The 16791-nt window shown below is 59.0% G+C and overlaps 3 protein-coding genes across 5 annotated transcripts; 1 reads left to right on the top strand and 2 right to left on the bottom strand.

Annotated features, from left to right (window-relative positions):
- The first annotated feature begins 6536 nt into the window (after nt 1-6536).
- On the top strand, nt 6537-10757 carry MLST8 (MTOR associated protein, LST8 homolog). The gene is made up of 9 exons (XM_017511019.2): nt 6537-6874; nt 7420-7573; nt 7716-7767; nt 7854-8016; nt 8384-8459; nt 8542-8694; nt 9541-9665; nt 9807-9970; nt 10103-10757. Exons 2-9 carry the CDS (start codon nt 7445-7447, stop codon nt 10219-10221), a joined length of 981 nt encoding a protein of 326 aa, XP_017366508.1. The 5' UTR covers nt 6537-6874; nt 7420-7444; the 3' UTR covers nt 10222-10757.
- Nucleotides 10594-12833, bottom strand: BRICD5 (BRICHOS domain containing 5). Of its 2 annotated transcripts, XM_017511021.2 has the most exons (6): nt 12094-12833; nt 11841-11960; nt 11454-11609; nt 11278-11379; nt 10886-11039; nt 10594-10798 (listed from the first exon to the last, which is right to left on the bottom strand). In XM_017511021.2, exons 1-6 carry the CDS (start codon nt 12142-12144, stop codon nt 10704-10706), a joined length of 678 nt encoding a protein of 225 aa, XP_017366510.1. In that variant the 5' UTR covers nt 12145-12833; the 3' UTR covers nt 10594-10703. The 2 variants fall into 2 exon arrangements, with proteins under 2 accessions (XP_017366510.1, XP_037588224.1); XM_037732296.1 differs by having other exon boundaries at nt 10594-11039.
- Nucleotides 12834-13318: 485 nt separating this feature from the next.
- On the bottom strand, nt 13319-16089 carry LOC108290922 (phosphoglycolate phosphatase). Of its 2 annotated transcripts, XR_005197207.1 has the most exons (3): nt 15395-16089; nt 14839-15310; nt 13319-14369 (listed from the first exon to the last, which is right to left on the bottom strand). XR_005197207.1 is itself a non-coding variant. In XM_017511017.2 (2 exons), exons 1-2 carry the CDS (start codon nt 16035-16037, stop codon nt 14985-14987), a joined length of 969 nt encoding a protein of 322 aa, XP_017366506.1. In that variant the 5' UTR covers nt 16038-16089; the 3' UTR covers nt 13319-14984. The 2 variants fall into 2 exon arrangements, 1 of the variants encoding a protein (XP_017366506.1); XM_017511017.2 differs by having other exon boundaries at nt 13319-15310.
- Between the last annotated feature and the right edge of the window lie 702 nt (nt 16090-16791).

Raw genomic sequence — 16791 nt, 5'->3', positions numbered from 1 at the left:
TTTTTTTGAGACGGAGTTTCGCTCTTGTTACCCAGGCTGGAGTGCAATGGTGCGATCTCGACTCACCGCAACCTCCGCCTCCTGGGTTCAGGCAATTCTCCTGCCTCAGCCTCCTGAGTAGCTGGGATTACAGGCACGCACCACCATGCCCAGCTAATGTTTTGTATTTTTAGTAGAGACGGGGTTTCACCGTGTTGACCAGGATGGTCTCGATCTCTTGACCTCGTGATCCACCCGCCTCGGCCTCCCAAAGTGCTGGGATTACAGGCCTGAGCCACCGCGCCCGGCCCTGTCTTTCTTTTTTATTGAGACAGGGTCTTGCTCTGTTGCCCAGGCTGGGGTGCAGTGGTGCCATCATAGCTCACTGCAGCCTCCAACCTCCCAGGCTCAAGCGATCCTCCTGCCTCAGCCTCCTGAGTAGCACCTGGATAATTTTTTTGATTTTTTTAGTAGAGATGAGGTCTCAGTATGTTACCTAGGCTGGTCTCGAACTCCTGGCCTCAAGCAATCCCCCCACCTCACCGTCCCAAAGCACTGGGATTACAGGCGTGAGCCACCATACCTGGCCCACTTTGCCTAAGTGTCTGTTTCCCTCCCTAAGCATGCTGCCTCCCCTTAGGTGAGTGGAGGGTAAATTGCAATGGTATCCACAAAGCACCTCACAGCAGGACTGAGTAAGTGCTCACAAAAATGGCTGCTGTAGCTATTGTGATATTCTTGGGTCTCTCTGCCTGCGAAGCAACTGTGTTTTATGCATCTTTGTATCAAGGTACCGCACTGTGAACAGCACATAGGAAGAACTAAAACTAAAACTAAGATAGCTACTGGCATTACTATTATTTTTATGTTTTGGCATGTTACAGCAAACCACCCTGACCTGTGCTTACCATACAGAGGGTCATGTACCAAGTATTCAAACATTTAAATGATACAAATCATGCCAGTAACCCATTAAAAGTATGTTCTGTTCTCCTACCTTAACTATACCTTCATTATGACCCGAAAGCCCAAGTTCAAATGGAGAATCCTCAGATTCCTTGGGTGAGGAGCTGGCCCCTGTTTGTAGCAACTCCACCTATTCTCTGCTCAGCTCCAGCACTGTCCACATGCCACAAACAGGCAACTCCAGGGTTGCTCCTCAGAGCTAGGGTGGGCACCTGCTCTGCAGCCCACCTTCAGGAGGACAGACTGGGCAGAGGGCTGTGTGGGTGCTGGGAGTGGGCTCAGGTCTGTTTGGGCAGGGAACTCCAGGGTCCTAGGTGCTCAGAGTATGAGCTACAATGGGGGCCCAGGCTCCAGGTGGGTTCCTGCTCAGGACCTCAGAGATTCTTCACCCCATAGGGGTGCAGCGTGGCAGGAGGAGACCAGAGCCTTCTGCTGGGTGAGGCTGAAGCCCAGGAGCGGCCGGGAAGCCTCAGATCTGTTACTGCAACCAGTGACCTTGGATGAGTCCCTGATGCTCGGCTGCCTCATCTGTGAAATGGGCCAGCAGCTCTGCTTGCAGCCTAGGGCTGATGAGAAAACAGATGTGCACATCTGCCTGGGGTCCCCGAAGCCTGGGGTTGGGGGAGGCAGGGCAGGCGGCCGCTCAGGCTGGGGGATGAGGATGCACAGGCATGGGACTCCAGGAAGCCAGACCTCTGAGGATGATCCTGGGAGGGGGTCGCTGAGCCAGCAGAATTGCTGAGGCTTAGCCTGGAATGGAGCTGGTGACAGCGTCACTGCAGCCTGGGCTGGCCTCCTTCCCAGATGCATGGCATGCGCTAGCCAGCCCGCAGCCCCTTCCTCCGCCCACCGGCTGTGTGTCTGCTCAGGGGCTCCCTGGTGGTCCCTCGAGCCCCCGTCCCTCGAGCCCCCAAAGCCCTGGAATGGGCATGAGGAATGGGCCCTCCCGAGGCCTGTGCTGCCTGCTATGGCTCCTCTCATTCCTGCGATGCTGCCTCTGACCATCACTGAGGATTGGCCCCCAGGCACCACTGCCCCTGCCTCCTGCCCCACAGAAATGCAGAAGCCACTCAGACTGGGCTGGGGCCATGCCTGGTTTGTCAGCTTCCCCCAGGCTTGGAACACATGCAGGCTCCCAGAGCTGCCCCCTGCCCTCAGCCCCCTGGCACCGCCCAGAGGCCCCACAGAAAAGGCAATCAGTGCAGGGCCCTGAGACACGTGGGACCCCAGGCACCTGGCTGAGCCTGCCTCAGCCCCAGCCTGTCTCCTGCTCTCTGCTCCCGGGTCTATGATCCAGACGCTGCTGGGGTTCAAACATGCTTCCTCTTCCAGCCATCCAAGCCCACACATTCATCTCTACTCCACAAAGCCGATTCAAGCCTGATGTGGAGCCTGGCTAGCCAGCCCCTGTCTATGGCGAGAGGAAGATGAGGAAGACTATGGCATGCAGGGGCGACCTGGGGACTAGTCACCTTGCCAGAACGGGCATGATCAGCTGCAGGTGGAGCCCAGCAGGATGGGGCCCAGCCTAGAACGAAATCTGGACTCCACTGCCTTCCAGCCCTATGCGCTCTACATGCAATTCCGCATCTCTGAGCCTCGGTTTTCTCGTCTCCAGAATGAGGGCAATTCCTCCCTAGTGGAGTCATTGTGAGGACTCCACGCATAACGGGCGTAAAACACTCCTATAGCCCAGCAATTCCACTCCAAGTGTTTATCCAAGAGATGCAAACACATTCTCAGACACTGGCACACAACCATTAATTCACAACAGCCAAAAAGGAGGAAACAGCCCAAATGTCCACCTATGGACGAGGAGATACATGCAGTGTTCTCTAGTCATACACTGGAATATTACTCAGCCATAGAAAGATAATGCACTGGCTGGGCATGGTGGCTCATGCCGGTAATCGTAGCACTTTGGGTGGTTAGAGCTGTTATCTCTCACCTCTCAGCACAAAGGTGGGTCTATTGCTTCAGCCCAGGGGTTCAAGACCAGCCTGGGCAACAGTGAGACCCCTGTCTCTACAAAACAAACAAAAAGTTTTCTTTTCTTTTCTTTTTTTTTTTTTTTTTTTTTTTTGAGACAGAGTCTCGCTCTGTTACCCAGGCTGGACTGCAGTGGCATGATCTCAGCTTACTGCAACCTCTGCCTCCCGGGTTCAAACAGTTTTCCTGTCTTGGCCTCCCTAGTAGCTGGGACTACAGTTGCAGGACAGTACTCCCAGCTAATTTTTGTATTTTTAGTAGAGACAGGGTTTCACCATATTGGTCAGGCTGGTCTTGAACTCCTGACCTCAAGTGATCCACCCACCTCAGCTCCCTAAAGTGCTGGGATTACAGGTGTGAGCCACCATGCCTGGCCTACACCCAGCTAATTTTAAAAAGTTTTTGCCCAGAAGAAGTCTGCCATCTTGCCCAGGTTGGTCTTGAACTCCTGGGATCAAGTGATCCTCCCACCTGGGCCTCCCAAAGTGCTGGGATTACAGGTGTGAGCTACCATGCACGGCCAAAAGAAAATGTTACTAGAGATGCTCAAAACCAGTTTGGCAGGTAAGGAGTAGAGGGAAAAGCATCCCAGGCACAGTCGAGGGCTCAAAGGGGAGATTATGGTTGGGTACAGTGGCTCACACCTGTAATCCCAGCACTTTGGGAAGCCAAGGCGGGCGGAACTCGAGGTCAGGAGTTTGAGACAAGCCTGGCCAACATAGTGAAACTCTATCTCCACTAAAAATGCAAAAAAATTAGCTGGGCTTGGTGGCAGATGCCTATAATTCCAGGTACTCAGGAGGCTGAAGCAGGAGAGTCACTTGAACCCAGGAGGCAGAGGTTGTGGTGAGACAAGATTGAGCCATTGCACTCCAGCCTGGGCAACAAGAATGAAACTCCATCTCAAAAAAAAAAAAAAAAAGTGGGGAAGAACATGTTTCCTCTGGCCAAAGTAGAGGACCAATGTGGTATTACTCTATTTTCATATTGCAATAAAGAACACGTGAGATTGGATAACTTATAAAGGAAAGAGGTTTAATTGACTCACAGTTCAGCATGGCTGGAGAGGCCTCAAAAAACTTACAATCATGGCAGAAGGCGAAGGGGAAGCAAGACACCTTCTTTTCAAGGCGGCAGGAAGGAAAAGTGGAGCGAAGTGGGAGGAACCCCTTGTAAGACCAACAGATCTCTTGAGAACTCACTCACTATCATGAGAACAGCACGGGGAACCCGCCCTCATGATTCAATTACCTCCACCTGGTCTCTCCCTTGACACTTGGGGATTATGGGGATTACAATTCAAGATGAGACTTGGGTGGGGACGCAAAGCCTCACTGGATCACACGGAGAGGAGATGGAAGCCACAGGGTGGGCCAGGGCCAGGAGTCTGGAGAGGGATGGGACCCCTAAAGTCTTCTAATGGGGTGATGGAAGTCATTCCTAGGTTTTGTTATGAGTTTCTGTTTTGAGAAAAGATCTTGCTCTGTCACCCAGGCTAGAGTGCAGTGGTGCAATCACAGCTCACTGCAGCCTCGAATTCCTGGCAAGTGATCCTTCCACCTCAGCCTCTCAAGTAGCTGGGACGACAGGCACGCACTACCATTCCTGGCTAATTTTTACTTTTTTGGTAGAGAAGGGGTCTCATTGTATTGTCCAGGATGGTCTTGAACTCCTGGCCTCAAGTGATCCTCCTGCCTCAGCCTTCCAAAGTGCTGGGATTACAGGCATGAACCACTGTGCTGGGCCAGACTGAGGTTTTTAAAAGGCCATCCTGCCCTGTGGAGGACAGTCTGGAAGGGGGCCAGAGTGGCTGGGGCAAGGGAGGAGGCTGTTATGGGGGCTATGGGGGTGAACTAGAGCCAAGGTAGTGGAAAGGAAGGTAGGTGACAGGTAAAATCGGCAGTGGAAGGGAAGGGCGAGGGAGGGGAGCTATCGGATCTTGCCCAGCTGTAATACAAGGTGGGCACTACCCACAGAAGGGGCTACTCAGCAATGAGTTGTCTTGGCCATGGAAGGTGGTGGTGTCTGCAGGGCATTCTAGGGAGAGTGTCCAACAGGGGACTGAGGCCATCAGAGCTAGAGACAGGGTTGAAGGTGCCCAGCATTGGGACAGCCGAGGAAACCTTGGAGCTAGCAGTCGCCAGCCCCCTGGGATCTCCTTGGGTGCAGAGGGAACTCGGGGGGGGGGCAGTCTTTGGAGGGAGGCAGGAAAAGAGACTAAATACCAAGGGGCTAGGAGAAGGCAGCCTTTCAGGCATGGTGCTGCCAACCATGGTGCAGATGTGTCAAGAATTGGGAGGAGGCTGGGTGTGGTGGCTCACGCCTGTAATCCCAGCACTTTGGGAGGCTAAGGCGGGCAGATCACTTGAGGTCTGGAGTTTGAGACCAGCCCGGCCACCATGGTGAAACCCCATCTCTACTAAAAATAATCAGCCTGGTGTGGTGGCAGGTGCTTATAATCCCAGCTACTCGGGAGGCTGAGGCAGGAGAATCACTTGAACCTGGGAGGTGGAGGTTTTGCAGTGAGCCGAGATCCCACCACTGCACTCCAGCCTGGGCAACAAGAACGAGACTCCACCTCAAAACAAAACAAAACAAACAAACAAAAAAAACAACAAAACTCCGGGTGCAGTGGCTCATGCATGTAATCCCAACACTTTGGAAGGCTGAGGTGGGTGGAGCACGAGGTCAGGAGTTCAAGACCAGCCTGACCAAAATGGTGAAACCCACCTCTACTAAAATACAAAAATTAGCTGGGCGTGGTGGTGCATGCCTGTAGTCCTAGCTACTCAGGAGGCTGAAGCAGGAGAATCGCTTGAACATGGGAGGCAGAGGTTGCCCTGAGCCAAGATCGTGCCGCTGCACTCCAGCCTGGGCAACAGAGCACGACTCCGTCTCAAAAAAAAAAAAAAAAAAAAAAAGAAAGAAAGAAAGTGGGAGGAAAAGCATCCACTGGGATTTAGCAAAATGAGATTGTCAGTGACCTTGAGGAATTTCCATTGGAGAGTTAGAGAGCCAGGGGTAAAAGGCAGATGACTAGGGTTGCAGAATGAGTGGGAGGTGAAGATGTGGAGCTAGAAAAATGGTCAGGACCGCTATTGGAAGAGTTTGGGATTGCTTTATGGTGTTTAAAGGCTAAGGGGCAGGAAGGAGGAGAGGTGAAGGTATAGAAAGGAAGGCTCCTGCGAACGAGGGCCTGGTCAAGGGACAAGATGCACCCTGTTTGCGGCCAGAGGAAGGGCTACAGCAGCGTCTGTAAGAGCAGTGGGAAAAAATATGCGGGAGCCTGTCTAAAGGGTGAGGGCACCGGCGTGGGTGTACAGAGCTGGAATGAGGTACCGTGGTTTTGAGGCGGACCCTGGGTTCAGTGTGATGTCCTGAGGGTCAGGCTGGGGATGGGGCGCCAGATATAGCAAGTAAAACTACAGGATGCCCAGTTAACTTTGAACTGTAGGTAAGCAAGTAAAAAATTTTAGCATAAGTATTTCCCATGCAATGTCCGGGATATACTTACACTAATATATATATGTATATATATGTTACTTATCTGAATTCAAGTCCTGTAATTTACAGCCAACCCTAGCGCAGCGTGGAGAAGTAGTGGGTCAGGGAGGGCACCGGAACGGCGCGACCCGACAGCCTGGGAAACCGGCAGTCGTGTCAGAGGGTCGAGTGCGCCGTGGGGAGGAGGCCGGGGACAGAGCTGCGGCTTCCTTCCACGCCCCGCGGGGCCCGCCGCGGCGCACGGAGACCGCTCAGGATTCGTCCTGGCGGGAACTCCCCGCCCTAGAACTTTGGTCTCGTCCCACCCACCCCCGCCCGCCCCATGGTCTCGCCCTAGGGAGCCATCGATAACTCTACGCTCGGTCTCGGCCTCGATCGACTCGCTCCGGCTCCCCTCGCCGTCCTGGATACGGTGGAGTGCGGAGCCGCCCGTAAGGTACGGAGGCCGCGAGCCAGGGGCCGGGAACCAGCTGCTGGGTGGCTGGGAGAGCGCGGCCGGGAAAGCCAGCCAGCAGGACGGAGCAAGGGCGGTCGGAGGAGGACAGGGGAGCTCAGGGGATTCAGCCAGATAGCGCCCATTCCCATCAGGGCCTGCCGTCGGCCTGCTACGCATGCGCAGCCGCAGCGCTCCGCTTCCCCGGGCCCTCCCGCCGCCTTGCGCACGCGCGGCGCGCCCCTGCGGCAGAGTGGCGTGTGCGCGTGACTGCCCCCTGCGGGCTGCGGCGGGGACGGCGCCCCCTCCGGCTGCGTGGGGCGGGGACTGAGCGCGCGCCCTGGAGCCCCAGCGTCGCCCGGAGCCGAGTGTCACGCGTGTCCCTGAACCTACCTGCGCTTGTTTTCCCATCTGTAAAGTGGGAATGATAAGCCCCATCCGGCAGCGCTCCGTGGGCCTGTAATCTATTTAGCACAGAGGGTGTTGTCTTAAGTACTGCATACCCCTCTCCTCTGCAGATGCTCTGACCTTTCACTCCTGCCGTTCAGCTCTAGGGCCCGTGCTGGCCACACCATGAACACCTCCCCAGGCACCGTGGGCAGTGACCCGGTCATCCTGGCCACTGCAGGCTATGACCACACCGTGCGGTTCTGGCAGGCCCACAGCGGCATCTGCACCCGGACTGTCCAGCACCAAGACTCTGTATCCTTCACTCGGGGCGGGCAGCGTGGCGCTGTGGGGGTGCCTCATGTGGGGACAACAGCCTGGCTGAAAACCAGATGGTGGAGGCCTGGGAGCCCCTGGCCCAGGGCTGCTCTCCCGTCATCCTCCTTAACAGTCCCAGCAGGTGAATGCCTTGGAGATCACACCAGACCGAAGCATGATTGCTGCTGCAGGTATCTGTGACCCTTGACCTCTCACCCCTGACCTCTGGCGGGTCGACCTAAGCACAGCCAAGCTTCAGTTCAGCCTATGTCCTTAGGTTACCAGCACATCCGCATGTACGATCTCAACTCCAATAACCCCAACCCCATCATCAGCTATGATGGTGTCAACAAGAACATCGCATCTGTGGGCTTCCACGAAGACGGCCGATGGATGTACACCGGAGGCGAGGACTGCACAGCCAGGATCTGGGACCTCAGGTGTGGTGGGGAGGGGTCTGCTGCCTGGGGCTGGGGTGGGCCGCTCCTGGGAGACGTTTTTAGGTTGGGTTCTTTCCAAGCAGAGGCTGAGTCAGGGAGCTTCCTATGACTGACTTACTGAAGTAAGGACAGGGGAGTGAATTGCATCAAAGCCCGAGTCTTGCCTTGAGCCGGGAGGCTGCACATTATACCCCTTCTGCCAGTACTGGCTTACACTCCTCTCTGGAGCGGAGGGCCCTACATCCCAAGTATTTCCCGAGTGGCGGGTCCCATCAGTAGATGGAGGGGAGGAGTGGCCAGGCAGAGGCCATCTGGGTGGGGCACCAACAAGCCCAGACAGTCAGCATGTGTCCGGCCCGGCCCGCAGGTCCCGGAACCTGCAGTGCCAGCGGATCTTCCAGGTGAACGCGCCCATTAACTGTGTGTGCCTGCACCCCAACCAGGTGAGGAGGGCTCATGGGGCTGGGCACCCTGGGACTTGGGAGAGCCGGGCTTGAGCCCTGCCTCACCTCCCTTGTACCTCAGGCAGAGCTCATCGTGGGCGACCAGAGCGGGGCCATCCACATCTGGGACTTGAAAACAGACCACAACGAGCAGCTCATCCCTGAGCCCGAGGTCTCCATCACGTCTGCCCACATCGACCCCGACGCCAGCTACATGGCAGCCGTCAATAGCACCGTGAGTCCTGTTGGCAGGTGCTGGGTGGGGGCAGCTTGGCACTCAGCCCCCAGCCTCTGCAGGTGGGCTTATTCCTGGATGTCCCTTAGTGGCCCCCTTCTGCTTCCTCCATCCTGGGCGCTAACACCCACCCTGCCAGCAAAGCCAGAAGTCCCGATGCCTTATCCGCGTCTGCAGCTCCGTCACACTGGTTTCTGGAGTCTCTCCCAAGTTGGTCCACTTCCCTCTTTTCTCCCTGTTGCCTCCTGGTTCTACTCACCCTCGTCTCCCATGACAGCTGACACATTCTCTGAGGCCTCCTTACCTCCTCCTGATGTCCCCCCACCCTGACCTATTCTCCCTTGGACGCTTCTAGTGGTGCCTGGTCAGCACCGGCCAGGTGGTGGTATTCTCCTGTGGAGACCCAGGGCTGCTGGCCTCGCCTGTAGGCTGCCGTGGCGTGGCCCCTGCTCTCCTCTCCAGCCTCCTTTTTTTCCATTAACTCCATTTAATCCCAGCGCCTCACTTGTTTCTCTTGTCCCCGGACTTCCCTTCTCCCAGCCTTGGTCATACTGTCCCTCTAGCTGGTGCCCTTCTCCCAGATACTCCCATTGGCCAGGGACATTCTCCAGAAAGGATAATTTGAGTCCTTGGCCAGGTATGGCCTCCTGTTCTTGGCTTGCCGGCTGTGGCTCTTGGTTGGGGCCAGACTGCCCAGGTGCCTCCTGCAGGCAGGTCTGGAGGGGCCTGCCCCTGACCCCGGGTCCCCATGCACAGTTGGTTCCCAGTGTTGTGCCTCAAGGGCATCCTTCCCTGTATCTCAGACCTGAGGCCTCGGGCCACTGGTGACAGTCCTCCTGCCTTTAGGGATACTGCTATGTCTGGAATCTGACGGGGGGCATTGGTGACGAGGTGACCCAGCTCATCCCCAAGACCAAGATCCCCGCCCACACCCGCTACGCCCTGCAGTGCCGCTTCAGCCCCGACTCCACGTGTGTGCAGGGCCTCCTGGCCCGGGAGGGGACCTGCCTGGGTGGGGGGCTGGACAGGGGAGGGGCTGCTGGGTGCATGTCAGGGGCTGCAGGGTGGAGTGGCTGCTGCTGGACACGCCCCACCCCCACCCCCACCCCCAGGCTCCTCGCCACCTGCTCAGCTGATCAGACATGCAAGATCTGGAGGACGTCCAACTTCTCCCTGATGACAGAGCTGAGCATCAAGAGCGGCAACCCTGGGGAGTCCTCCCGCGGCTGGATGTGGGGCTGTGCGTTCTCGGGGGACTCCCAGTACATCGTCACTGGTGAGCTCCGCCCCAGCCTCCCCCATCCCTGGCCTCCAGAGCCAGCCCACCTAGGCTGCTGCTCCCCCTCTCCTTGGGCTCTCTGCCCGGCCTGCACCTGTGCTCTGAGCCCTGCCCATCGTCCCCCTCCAGCTTCTTCAGACAACCTGGCCCGGCTCTGGTGTGTGGAGACTGGAGAGATCAAAAGAGAGTATGGCGGCCACCAGAAGGCTGTCGTCTGCCTGGCCTTCAACGACAGTGTGCTGGGCTAGCCTGTGCCCGCTCAGGTCTGCCTGGTGCAGGTGGTGGCAACTGGAGGGACCCGTGCAGCATCCAGGTCACAGTGGGGCCTACGGCCAGCCTGTGCCAGCTGGACCCGACGGCCCCTTGTAGCTCCTCGACCTGCTGGGCCAGGCCACCCTAGGCCTCTCAGCCCCCAGTTGCTTGTCTGGATGTGACAGCTCAGGGTGACGCAAGCAGGGGTGCACACTCCTAGACTGGGCTAGCCTGCACTCCCTAGGAAAGTCGGCCCAGGGCTTGAAGCTGCGGAGGCATCTGAGACTGGTGCCCCCTCCCAACCCAGTGCACTCTGTCCCCTCCCTGCCCGAGTTTCAGGACCTCAGGCCACAGAGACCACCACCACGGCCAGGTGGAAGGGTTTATTCGTCCCGCCGGCAGCTGTCCTCCCTGGTGTGGGTGATCTGGCCATCCCACTGGACTGGGGACTGGGACTGGGCTTGGCCAGTTCAGGGGCTCAGTCTGGGAGGTAATAAAAGCAGACCGACACGCAGATGTTGCTTGGGAAGCAGATGTCGATGCAGAGATAGATGAGCCGCTGCCTCCGGGGCCCTGTGGTGAGGGCGCCGTGAATCCCAAAGGGCTGTGCCCCCAGCTCCTCCGTGGGCCTGGCCTCCCCATGCAGCAACCCCAACTCACCCTCCACTCGCTGGGCCCAGTAGATGGGGGTCCTTGCACACAGGTGCTGCACCAAAGCTCCCACCTGGGTGGGGTCCACCTCGTGGCTCCCCAGCACTGCCAGCAGCTCCTGGGTGTGGTGGGTGTCCTGGCTGGGGCCCTGAGTCCCTTGGGCCTGCTGAGAAGACTGGTGGGCCATGGGAGGGGACTGCTCCCTGCTCCTGGCTGGACGGGGCCGGGCCCCTCCCAACCCCAGTGATGGCCCCACCCTCAGCTCTTGTCAGCAGCCTGTGCTCAGGGAGGAGAGCTTCCTGTTCCCTGAAACCAGAGCCTCAGCCTGCCCTGCTCTGGGCTGCACACAGGACCCTTTGTCTGGCCCCTGGCTGGGGGATGCGCCCAGCAGGATGGCTCACCTTGGAGGTATCCACCAGCAGCCGCAGGGTCTCCCGATCACTGTCCCCCATCAGGCGGAGGAAGCAGGTGTGGTGCTCCTCAGGGCGGTAACAGATGCAGCCCTGGGGAGGCAGGGGGGTGAGGCAGGGCCACCCTGACTGACACCTGTGAGGGCAATCCCTCCCTGCCCACTCACGCTCTGTCCGTCGAACAGCACCACCCAGCTGTGGTTGCTCTGAGGTGGGGTCACTGTGATGGTTGCCGCATTCTGGGCCACGTCTACCAGGATGGTTTGGTTGGGCCTGGGCACGTGGGGGCTCGGGAGGGTCATTCGCAGCATCTGCAGCTGTGGCTGGCAGTGGAGTTGAGAGTTCAGCTGGGCAGCTGGGCAACCTCAGCACAGCCCCTAGCTCTGGGCTCAGGATTCTGACATCCCTGAGTGGCCCCTTAGTCCTCCAGCCATCTGCTCCAAGGCGGCCATATCACTGCTGGCTCTGCGCCCTGGCTCTGCTGGAGGCTGGGATATGCTAGCTTCCCCTCCCTCTTCCCACTGTCCACGACCCTGGTCCTGAGGAGGGCTCACCTTGGGAGGGCCCTGAGCAAAGCCAAGAAGCCCTCCAGCCACAGCCCCCGCAGTCAGCACCAGCAGCAGCAGCAACAGGCCCATGGCTCTCCAGCTCCCACAGCAGGGCTTGGTCTTCACCTGGGCACACATCAGGGTCAGAGGGATCAAGGGGGTTAGAGACCAGGGAGCAAGTGGGCTGGGGAAGGGAGAGGCTGGGTGGCCCGGGGCACCCCCTGGGTCCTTGCTGTAGGAGTGATGGGAGGCCACTCACCCCTGCATGCTCAGGTTCGGGGCGCTCTGCGCAGCAGCTTGCTGGCTCCATGCTGCAGCTCCTGCTCACAATGCGCCGATTGTCTGCGCCCCTTGTCTGCAACCTTGGCCAGGGAAACCTCAGGACGCCTCCCCTCCTGACCCCACGCCTCCCCCTCAGCTCCAGATCTGATATCCAGGACAGTCCCCTCCTCCCACCTGGGGGATACCCGTCACCAGGCCTGGCTCCAGACACCTGGCCTGCACAGACCGGAGATCAGGGTCTGGGAAGCATAGTGCTTGGCTGCGTGGAAATCCAGTCCAGATGACCAACTGGAGGGCAGCGCTGTCCTAGCCAGGGTGACTCGCTAAGTGTGGTTAGGGTGGATTTCGTTTCCTAAAGCGGTCTGAGTCTCTCAGGTTACCCTCAACTCCCCAGTGCTCTCAGGGCAGAGGCCCTGGCACTCCACAAGCTGTCAATAAATCCTGGTTCAATGAATGACTCATATGGGACTGTGCTGCTTCGCAGCCCCTCAGTGTGAGATGGGGCCAAATGGCATCCCACAGGATACGTGCCCAAGACCAGGGGTTCCTGAAGGCTGGAGTGTGGATAGGCAGCCTACTGGAGCCTGTGCCCCTTGGGATGGTCAGGCCAGCCTTGGGGGCCTGCCCAGCATGCCTTTGAGATGGAGTTTCACAGTGTCCCCCAGGTTGGAGTGCAGTGGCTCCATCTTGGGTCACTGCAACCTCTGTCTCCTGGGTTCAAGCAATTCTTCTGCCTCAGCCTCCCAAGTAGCTGGGATTATAGATGCCCATCACCACACCTGGCTAATTTTTGTATTTTTAGGAGACCAGGTTTCACCATGTTGGTCAGGCTGGCCTCGAATGCCTGACTTCAAGTGATCTGCCTGCCTGAGCCTCCCAAAGTGTTGGGATCACAGGCGCGAGCCATGACGCCCAGCCTAGCCGGACTTGTTTCTAACTCAGCTCTGCTCCCTGCCCTGGGCAAGCTGACATAGCAGCCCATGTGTGCCCATGAGCCCCACCAGCTTCACTCCAAGACCCTTTCCTTCCCTGGTTTCCCTCATTCTCCAGAACGCGTTCCTCTGAGCCAGGCTGGGAGTGGGCAGTTGGCATTCCCACTGTGGAGTTGGAACCCCAGCCACCCATCTACTTTGAGTCCTCCCACGTGCAGTGACACGGCGGCGCCCAGGGCCAAAGCAAGTGGAGAGCAAGAACACCTGAGCCAGTGTGGGTTTGAGAGTTTAATCTGCGCTCCGGGGCACACAGTGCCACAGCCCCTCGGGGGCTGGAGACAGGGTGCACAGGGACTCCCAGCCCCCACACGGCAAGAGGAAGGCATCCCCCAGCTGCATCTGCCGCGTGCTTCTAGCATGACTGCATCCTGCCAGGCCAGACCCAGCTGGAACTGACCTCACCAAGTGAGCATCAGTGCCATCAACTTTGTGGGCACAGCCACCCTCATGCTGCCCTGCAGCACCCTCTGAACCTGACATCCCTGGTCTGGGAGGTGCTGAAGGCTCAGAATGCCCCTTATTGCTCTGAGAAGTCTTCATGACCAAGTGGAATGCTGTGCAGCCAGGAGAGAAGCCGCCAGGTGCAGGGCAAGGCGCCGGTAGGGAGCCAGCCAGAAGGTGCAGTGTCCTGGGCTGGCCCTGCTGAGTCTGCTGTCAGGCCTGTGAAAGGTCAGCAGAGCCACAAGGCAGGCAGGAGAGGCCAGAGCCCCACTCAGAACCTTGGCGAGCTGGTGGCCCTGCCAAGTCCTCCTGCTGGCCACTGACAAGGGAATCCAGGGCAAGGCAGGTGACCTCCTGGGCCACCAGCCTCCAACCCCTACTCCAACCTAGTGAACGGAAGGACAGGAAGAGGCTGGATGCTTTGTAAAGGACTTCCTGTTCTTGGGGACACAACTCTCCTCCCCGTCCCAGAGCCCTGGATGACAGGCATTCCTTGGCCAACATGCTTTAGCCGCACTGTCGGCTGCAGGACATAAAGGTTTCTTCAGTGGTATTTTCCCTACGAGACAGAGCACAGCTATTAACGCACTTAACATTCAAATCCATTGCCTGACAGTTGTTCAAAGTTAACTGTTTGGTAGCAGCACTGCTCTGAGCTCCCTGCACTGCAGCCTCCGAGTTGAGCGAAGGCGTCCCCGGCCTTGCGGGTGCTCAGTCCAAGTCACCTGGGTTTAAACGCACACTTGAGACAGCTGAGGTTTAGCTGGGCTGCATTTACAGAACTGGGCAGCTGTGTGTGAGGAGCAGCAGCCCTGGGTATCTGAAACGGAACAGACACTCAATTGTGACATCAAAGTGGTTTTCAAGGAAGCAGAGGCGGCGGAAGGGTGGTGAGGGCAGCACTTTGCACCCAAGGGCAAGGAGATGGCACCTGGGAGCAGCTCCCTCCTCCATCCCCAACCTGCTGGGAGGCAGAGGGACACAGAAGGCTCCGCTGGACTGTCAGTCACACTGATGGGGTCTTGGTCCACAAAAGCCTCTCCCAGCAGAATAATCAGTCCCTCCGCCCCCAAGGGACTGGATCCCTGAATGAGTTTTTCAATAAAGTATAGGACACACCCAGAGAACCGCCTCAGGCCCCGGATACCTGAATCCCAGACAGGTGCTGAGCCTGCCCCTGCCAACCCCGCCCAAGGCCCAGAACCCACCCCACAATGCCTTCCAAGCCTAAAAGTGCAATTCCATTACAAACATCTGTAAACAAAATCGTCCCCCAAACGTTTACTTACAAGGTTAACAATGAATGCCTTTGCTTAACTCCAATTACACTCTTTGAAGCCACCTGGCCGAGAAGATGCTTAAGCCCCACCTATTAATTTGGGTAACTAATTTTCAATTTTTTTTTTTTATTCTGGAGATTAAAGACACTCAATCTTTAACCTTGAAGGGCGGGCAAAAGGTCGGCTATGCTGTCAACATAGAAGTCAGGGACCATTTTCTTCTTAGACACGCAGTCACTTTCCTGATTACTCTTCACATCCCCTAGAGTGGAGACTCCGGTGAGGGTCAGAATGGTCTTGAGGCCACAAGTGACGCCCAGGAGGATGTCTGTGTCCAGGCGGTCTCCCACCATGACGGTGCGCTCGGGGTTGATGCCGTATTCCTGGGACACGCAGTCGAAGATGAAGCGGCTGGGCTTCCCGATGATGTCGGCCTGGCGCTGGGCGGCCATCTCCACGGCTCGGACCAGACAGCCGGTACCTGCGGGGCACAGGGGACCCGGTCAGAGGCCGGGGAGGGGGCCCGGGGCGCGCCCCCCAGCCTCCCGCCCCGGGGCGCACGGACCCGCGATGAAGCGGCCGTTCTCCAGCGGTAGCCGGTTGTCCATGTTGGTGCCCACGAGCAGGCAGCCAGGCTGCTGCAGGTAGCGCAGGGCTTTGGTGAGCTTCATGTAGCTGAAGTGCGGGTCAAAGCCCACGACCACAGCGCGCACGTCAGGCTCCAGCGGCGCGTGCAGCCAGTCGCCGGGACCCTCGCCCTGCAGCGGCTCGGGCCCCACGCCCACGCAGGCGACGCCCACGGCCTCCAGCTCCGCGGCCAGTGCCTGGCTGCCCAGCACGTAGGCCTTGGGCGCGGGCGCGCCAGCCAGGCGCTGGCGCAGGTAGAGCGCGGTGCAGTACGCGGTGCCGAAGACCTCCAGGCCGGCGCCGGGCCCCGCCGGGCCGCCAAAGCCCAGGCGCCGCAGCTTCTCGGCGTAGGCCGCGCGGGTCTTGCTGCTGTTGTTGGTTATGAAGCCCAGGCGCTTGCCGTGGGCGCGCAGCGCCCGCAGGGCCTCAGGTGCGCCGGGCACGGCCGTCTCTCCGCGCCACAGCACCCCGTCGCAGTCAAACAGCAGCGTGTCCACGTTGGCCAGCAGCGCCTGGGCCCGCTCGGCGCTCAGCCGCACGCAGCGGGCGTCGTCGCCATCGGCCGCCGCCGCCGCCGCCATGGCCGCCACCGGCCGCCGCCGCCGCCGCCGCCGCTGGCCGCTCCTCGCAGCCGCCCGCCGCGGTGCCCTCCCCGCCCCCGGGGCGCTCATTGGCCCCGCGTCTCGCGCCCGCCGCCCATTGGCCGTCGCCTTCGCCAATCCGCCCCCGCTTCCCGCGGGCTGCGGGAGATCAGCGCCAACTGGCGCGGCCCGGCGCGGTTAGGCGGGCGACCATTGGCTGCCGGGCTCGGGGCGCCCCGGTGATTGGTTGGCAGGGCGCCAACCGGCATTCGGAGTGGAAGGCTCGCTGCGGAAATGCGGCTGAGGGGAGGGTTGCGCAGGCGCAAGGCCGCGCTGCTCCCCAGCGGCCACGGGGTCGTGCGCCCATTGGTAGCCAGTGGTCAGCTTCACAGTGAGGAAGCCCTTCACGGCGTGACCCGGGACCGGCAGGTTGCCCATTGGCCGGCTTCTCTAGCGGGTCCGGGCAGGGCTCCTGCAGTAGCGCGGCGGGAGGGTCCGGGGTTGCAGGGGACGCGTTCCGAACACCGGGCCAGCAAGTGGGTTGTTTACCGGCCAGTCTGGGAAGCCAGCCCGGGACTCCCTCCTCCGCAAGGCTGCGTGCTCGCCTCAGTCCTTTGCAAAAGCACGTTCCAGGCCGGGCGCGGTCGCTCAAGCCTGTAATCCCAGCACTTTGGGAGGCCGAGGCGGGTGGATCACGAGGTCAAGAGATCGAGACCATCCTGGTCAACATGGTGAAACCCCGTCTCTACTAAAA

The sequence above is a fragment of the Cebus imitator genome, unplaced genomic scaffold, assembly GCF_001604975.1.
Source record: "Cebus imitator isolate Cc_AM_T3 unplaced genomic scaffold, Cebus_imitator-1.0 Scaffold444, whole genome shotgun sequence".
Lineage (NCBI taxonomy): Eukaryota > Metazoa > Chordata > Mammalia > Primates > Cebidae > Cebus > Cebus imitator.
The sequence above is the reverse complement of the archived record's forward strand: the minus strand, read 5'-3'. Positions and strand labels throughout refer to the sequence as shown.